Source organism: Camellia sinensis, chromosome 3, assembly GCF_055761805.1.
Source record: "Camellia sinensis isolate YWXY chromosome 3, ASM5576180v1, whole genome shotgun sequence".
Taxonomy (NCBI): domain Eukaryota; kingdom Viridiplantae; phylum Streptophyta; class Magnoliopsida; order Ericales; family Theaceae; genus Camellia; species Camellia sinensis.
The window spans coordinates 28,448,207-28,455,158 of NC_138963.1; the positions used below are offsets into that span (position 1 = coordinate 28,448,207).

Here is a 6,952-nt window from a genome sequence, read left to right on the forward strand (position 1 = left end):
GAAAATTGCGATGTGGCCCAGTTTTCGGGGAAAGTTTTCAGTGAGGTCCTTGGAAGTGCAGCGAAGGTTGGTCCTAGCTAAACGGACCGCTCCGGACGCAACCGCGAGGTCAGAATAGTGAAATTCTGAACGGTTTGGAAAGATTGTCAAAACATGGGTGTTTGCCATCTTCAATACTCGAAGGAAGGTTGCCGGATATTGTGGAACGCTGCGGATTCACTGAAGAGGTTAGAATGGGCAGATTCTGACCCGATTGGACAACCAGATACAGATTGAGATAGATCATTGAAGACCATAGGAGATCAGGCTTGATCAAATGGCAGATCGAGGGAGATCAGGATTGGTCAGGGGCGATCAGAGGATTGCAGACATGATTATCTCAAGATCAAAGGTCTAGGAAAGTTCTGTCAAAAAGACACTGTCTAAGGAGACTGGTTCTTAAGTGGGACCGGTTGTGACCCCACCAGTCTTTCCTGGGAACTTTCCTGGTTGTTGAGGTGATCGGAGGATCTGGTTCAATCAAAAGAGAAGACCATTCATCGACGGATAGATGATTTGGCAACCAGTACAGGCTCAGGGAAATACTGTGGCTGTTGGAGCTACTGTATACGAGAAGGTACTAATGGTATGTGGACATGTAAAACAATAGTTGCAGAGGAGCATACTAAGCGCAGAAGTACAATTGCAGACGTGCAACAGTGCAAGGGTACGCTAGAGTGTCGTACAGAGGCGCGAGAAGAGTGTGCAGCAGCGGGTTGTTGACAGTTCACAGGAACTTCCAGACAGAGAAATTGAGACAGGTAAAACGCAAGAGTGCGTGCCAAGGAGTGGCAAGTCTTATTTCTCTATGGTGGTTTCTTTAGTTCCATGGCAGCAGATGATAGAGTTGATGCAGATCTCTCAAGCAAGCTTGACGCAGGGAGACCAGAAGCCATGGGTGCGAGCACTATGCACGGAGTTGCATAGTGGTAACTTGTACAGACCGGTGGAAGTTGTCTTGACAGAAGGGCTAACTGTCAAACATCAGTACGGACAAGTGAGACAGAACCGAACATCAGGGATTGCAGCACAGACAACAAGCGTATGTGGAAACGCCAGGAGGTTGTTCAGAAGTGCAGAAGGGCAAAGGCTGGTTGTTCAAAAATAAGCTCCGAGCAAGGAAACTTGAGGATGTTGATGTGTCAAACTATGAAGTTTTCTAGTTGCTCCAGTGTTCATCATGCAAGGAGTTGCATGATAGTCAAGGGCATCCAAGCAGGGGGTGCAGGACATCCAATCAGGGGGTGTCGGATATCTTGGTTGCGCAAGTTCAAGCATAGCAGGTATAGACATCCGAGACAGGAAGCATGGAAGAGATCTGTGGGAGATAGGAGCAGTGGCTCTCTCAAAATCAGAGAGTGGTGTGAGTTGAGTTGAGGATGTCAGATTCCCTCCTCCTCTTGTATCTCTGGTGTTTTATCTCTAGCTTCAGGGGATGCAGCGTCTCAGTGAAGAGATGCAGACTTTGTTGAATTTGGGCGTGACAAGATTAGCAGCAGTGTATGCAGTGGATCACCTCACATGGGTTGAGGGGGTGATTTGTTGAATTCACCCATGTGTGAAAGGGGTGATCATCCAAGTCAAGTTTGGTTGGCAACAATGGGAAGGCAACCAACCAAAGTCCACCTTGGCGGCCACCAACCATCTTGAAGAGTCAAGGATGGAGGCTGCCCAAAGGCTCTCCCACCTACTCCCTCACCTATAAATGGAGGTTGAGAGGAGAGGCCAAAGTGTGAGTAAGTGAGTGAGGAAGAAAACCGTGAACCAAAGAGTGCGAGAGATGTGAGGCGGAGAGACCGTCTCCCTCGGTGTGAGCGAGGGAGACGGGTGAGTGGCTGAGTGAGGAGAGTGTGAGCTCCTCCTCTATTGTAATCTTTCTGTAATCTCCTCATTGGTATAGTGATAACCGGTTACTCTCCCGTGGACGTAGGCATTGGGCCGAACCACGTAAAATATTGTGTCTCCTTGTGTGTGGGTGTGTTTTTCTGCTTGTTTTGATTTCTATAAGGTCTTGGGCGGGATCCCAGATCCCAACAGTCACTTCCTAGACCATGGGTCAATTTCATTTTGTTTGGTTGTCCTTTAAGTTGTTTGGCCGACTTCACGCATTAAAAGATGAGGTTTGTGACTCAATTCTCATCCTTACAATCAGATAGATATATAAAAACAAGAAACTATAATATCTTTCGCATCACCAAGACTAGAGTTTTTTTTTATTTTTATATATAGTTTTTTTAGATTAACTGAATGCGAAAAAGGCACTGAAAGTTTCAATTGGATCAGCAACAACATTTCTTTCCTTTGCCCAACAACTAATACATTGTCTTGTGCGCTTGTTACTAGCCTGACAACAGTGCTTAACAATTCCCTTCCTAAAATTAAATCAAGGTCTTTACAAGTTCCGAAATTGTTCTATTTTTAATTTTTAATTATTTTCTTAATGATTTTAAAATAAAATAAAATAAAATAAACCTTTCCCCCGTTGTAATTCCAATGCCACCCACCCACCAACTATCTTAATCCCCCGATAGAAAGGCCGCCTGACGCCGCTACAACAAAGCTCAGTCAATGCCCGAGCAGGCTATGGTTCAAAGACGAGCAGTTTCACCCCCCTCAAGTCAATTGATTTCATAGAAAGCCCCAGGATGAAACTTCTTGCAATGTGCTTCCGCAGCTGCTTCTACTCTTGATTGATCCTGCAGCCAATTATGGGAAGAAGGTCTTTATCATTCGAAATAACATATTGTTAAGGATTAAATATATTTTGAACTAATTGACATCATCGTGCAATTATCCCCGTACCTTGCCTTCAAAACTAATAACAAGGGGACCAGTTCTGGATTCACGATAGCAACCTTGATGTTTCAAAAAAAATAACACAATTAGAAGAGAAAGAAACGGTTATATTATAGTTCCCAATCACAGTTAAAACTAAAGATGCTCACCTATGTAAAGATCTGGGAATTCAAGACACAGTTTTGATAGAGGTTGAGCAGTTTCTACCTGTATTAGGTAGAACACATCAAGAATCAATGACACCACAAACAAAAGCTATTGCACAACTATTTGATTAAGCATTACTCACACAAACCAAGCCTGGCAACAATTTCACCAAAACTTTCAAAATATGCAATATTGACCACTCCATTCCCATACGAATGCAATGTATACGTGTTTCCTCATTGATAAGTTCTACCTACCCCGATTCACAGAGTACCAAGGAAGAAGTGGATGGATATACCAGAAAAACTGTTGAAAGGAATTTGAACATGGCATCGGCACAAGAAGACAATGATTACCAGCCAAGTTGGCTCAAAGAATAATGATCTAACAGTTCAACAATGTCGACACTTCCTGCTAGCTTGCAATACCCAAATATTGAGTTAAGTACTCTCATGGACCTAAGTGTGAGAGTACCCATGCATGTATAAACTAGAGCATAAAGGGAAACATGCCACCAAAAAATAAAAAATAACATAAAATAAAACAAGTGAAATACAAATATTAAATCTGACTTAGAATTCATCCACAAAATTCTTTGAGCTGGTGAGGAAAAAATTCTCGAGGAGGGCAATTAAAGCAATGTCAAAGCCTCACTCCTAACAAAAACCACATAAAAATCTTCTCAATATTATTATCCTTTTCATGACAATAAGCAACACAATTTATTCTTCAATCTCAAATTGACTCAACTTAACAAGTTCGGGTTGAACTGTTTTCTCCGGTTAGTTCCTATTAAAAGTCATGTCCTCAATTAGTCTAAGACAATCACCTCCTTTTGTACAATCTCAACCTATGTCCTCCTTCAGCTTTCTTCTATTTTTGCTCAATTTCTAAATTGAGCAAAAATATTGCTCTTGCTATTTGTTTTATTAAATAATGCTCTATTATCTTTCCTTATTTATAACCAGGCTCTTGATTGAACCATTTTTGGCCCCCTTTTGCATTTCTATGTTCAGTTTTTGTACAGACTAACCGACAGTAGAGGACAAATATTTAGGACACAGTAGAGGACAGCATTGGTAATATACATGTCAAAGATAGCTTTCAGCAAATAGGATCTATGCTCCTTCATTTTTACCTAAATTTCACTCACTTTAGTCTTGCTCCTAGCTATGAAAACATTCTTCTTGCTTTCATTTATTGAAAGCCTTTTTTTTCTTTTTGCTTTTTTATAAGTTATATGTTGAAATCCATATTTCTGTGATGAAATGCTAATGTGAGTTTTAAGGCATTCCATATTTGACATCTTAAATTATGAGGGCTGCTATTTCCCCCCACCATTTTACTTTGGCCCCCCCACTTCTTTGAACCCCCATCCAACAAAATGAAACCCCTCCATTTTCTCTTTGAACCCCACCTTAATACAAACTATATCTCTAACCCCAAATTCAAACCCAAAATACAGTGTCATGAGTTTACATATGTTGGTGGTTGGCAGTGTAACGAGTTTATACATACAGTCAAAACTCAAGAATCAAACAAGGGACAAAACTCTCTATCCTATACATACAGTCAAATGCAAGCAAGGCATCTTAAATAATATTGTCTACACCCAAAAAACGACGGAGCAAAGTGTTAGAACTAACTTATTGGTCCCTTCCAACACTAAGAATCCACTGAGCAGGACGAGTTAAATATGGCTCGGCTTGAGAACTGCTGCTCAAAATTGGCCCGAGACTCTCAAGCTCAGAATTAAATTCCCTCTCATATTTCCTGCAGATTATTCACAGCATATTAATAGTGATTTATCCTTACAGAACAGGATCAGTGACTGCTGCATTTTCAGTGGCTAACTTCAGTGACTGCTGCATTTTCAGTGGCTAACTTCAGTGCCTGGAATGTCAATGGATTTAATGATGTTCTATATTACCTTACTTGTTTTCTCCACGTTAATATGTGCTAAGCATACGCTAGCATTCAAATCTCAAAACAGATGAGAAATCCAACACATTTATTATATCTGATCTGACAAATAGTATGTGTTTATTCAGGAACAATTTTTCCTATACAAGTACTATGAACTCCAATCCAATTAAACTCTTGCACAATCAAAAAACACTAAATGACAAGGTTGATCGGACAATTTGCTAATATATGGGAAGTGTTCACAGAAGAACCAACTTAAAGATTAATAAACTCAGGTGAGAGAAATATAGAACAGAGACCCATGCCTTGAAATGTTAATCCTAGGTTCAGATAATAAAATAAAAAATAAAAAAAATCTGATCTCCAATGCCATGTAATGGAGTGTTTTGACACTTTTTCCACTGCCTTGTCTACTGTTGATTCTGATTCTGTTATAAACCTGAATTAATCTGCTGCTACATGGGAGCAGAATTTTTGTCCGCCAATGGAGTTCTTGTGCTGGGCATGAACTCAACTGTTGTCGAAAGAGAGAGTGGTCCAGTCTTTGACAGCATATTTGGTGAAACCTGCTGGCGGGGAAAAAGGTACTCCTTAGAGAAGGATGATATATATATGGGGGCTCTGTCATTTTCAGCAAAATTGTCACCAAGGTGGGAATGAGAGCAACCCCTCTTCCCTTCGAGCTCTATCACCACGCCCCTGTTGAGATCAATGACCTCCAAACATCTATTTAAACCATTAACATGATCTCCAAAACTAGGTATGTTTTCTTTTTCGTTGTCATGAAGTGAATGAGGGTCATTCTCAAGAGGGCGCCTGCTGGCCCTTTCATGTTCTTTTGTCATTGGCCTCTTGCTCTCTCCACCCATTTCATTTTTCAATATCCCTTCTGTTCTTTTCCTTTCTGCCTTCAAACTAGAACGCAGGCCTAGTTTTTTTGAATTATGTCCCCCATCAATAACTTTACTAGATCTTGAGCAATTTTCTCTGCACAATTGAGGAGATGTATCAGTCTGACCTTTTGAAGTTTTCCCTGGTAAATTTCTCGAGGTTGCAGACGTGCTGGACATTTTTGGGGAATTTTTATCTAGCTCTTGATTCTGTGCTGCATATCTGCGAATGGCATTCAAAGAAGGATTTATCACTCCATTTTGCACAGAACCAAGCTTTGTATCCCCATTCGCTAGTAAAATTCTAGTAGTCTGAAGTTCATCCGGCCTTTTTCTGTTTGTCACCCCACTGATATTAGGCAAAGCACTCTACGCTCTACCTACCGTCGACAGCATAGCTTTGTCCTGCCAAAGCAGATAAGCTTTACTTGATTGAAATACTAACTTCACAAGGTAATACTCATAACATAGAACTAAACAAATTGAAAGAAAATAAAACTACCTCATCAAAGAACCCAATCCTTGGTGATGGCATTCGGAGACCCGAAGGTTTGAAATTTCTGGTCGATTTTGCAAGATCATTAGCAGTTCCCCTAACTACTTCAAGACATAGATTTGGAAACCTTGTTTGATGACTTTCTTGATCATCGAAACATTCATCATGTGGGAAACTCTGAAAATTTAATGCTTGGGTGGCATCATTTCCTAAACAAGCTCCTCTGGAAGTATTGGTATGAAAACTGACCTCTAAACAGTTGGAGCTTTGGTTGGCAATTGATGATGATTCTGAGGACCATCCATCAATGGAGCTAGCAGGTGATTCATAAGAAGAATGGTTTGACATGGACAACGAAGGGGTTGACAAACCAGGATTTTCCAACACAATTTTGTCTCCTAGTGAGCACCTAAGAGGAGTCTTGGAGGTTGAACCAGAGGCAGCAAGACTACTTTTCCTGGAATCTGCTTTTCTTCTCGAGTTTGAGGAAGATTTCAACGACGAAGCACTACTGGTAGTGACAGAAACTGAAGAAGATGATTCAAGGGATGTTTTAGAGCTAGTGGAACATGAGTTTCCCAATCCAGATTTCTTGGATAATATAAAATCTTTCCCTGTAACAGTCAATGCATTTTGACGTAAATTCCATTAGAAGTGG

At 40.7% G+C, this 6,952-nt stretch overlaps 1 protein-coding gene and 1 long non-coding RNA gene across 2 annotated transcripts; both read right to left on the bottom strand.

Moving 5' to 3' along the window:
* Positions 1-2,307: 2,307 nt before the first annotated feature.
* Positions 2,308-3,122, bottom strand: LOC145822423 (uncharacterized). The gene is made up of 3 exons (XR_014363669.1): positions 2,985-3,122; positions 2,842-2,894; positions 2,308-2,735 (listed from the first exon to the last, which is right to left on the bottom strand). It is a non-coding gene; the product is annotated as an uncharacterized LOC145822423 (long non-coding RNA).
* A 1,852-nt stretch (positions 3,123-4,974) lies between these two features.
* LOC145822425 (uncharacterized) lies at positions 4,975-6,937 on the bottom strand. The gene is made up of 2 exons (XM_082919408.1): positions 6,301-6,937; positions 4,975-6,203 (listed from the first exon to the last, which is right to left on the bottom strand). Exons 1-2 carry the CDS (start codon positions 6,640-6,642, stop codon positions 6,168-6,170), a joined length of 378 nt encoding a protein of 125 aa, XP_082775534.1. The 5' UTR covers positions 6,643-6,937; the 3' UTR covers positions 4,975-6,167.
* Between the last annotated feature and the right edge of the window lie 15 nt (positions 6,938-6,952).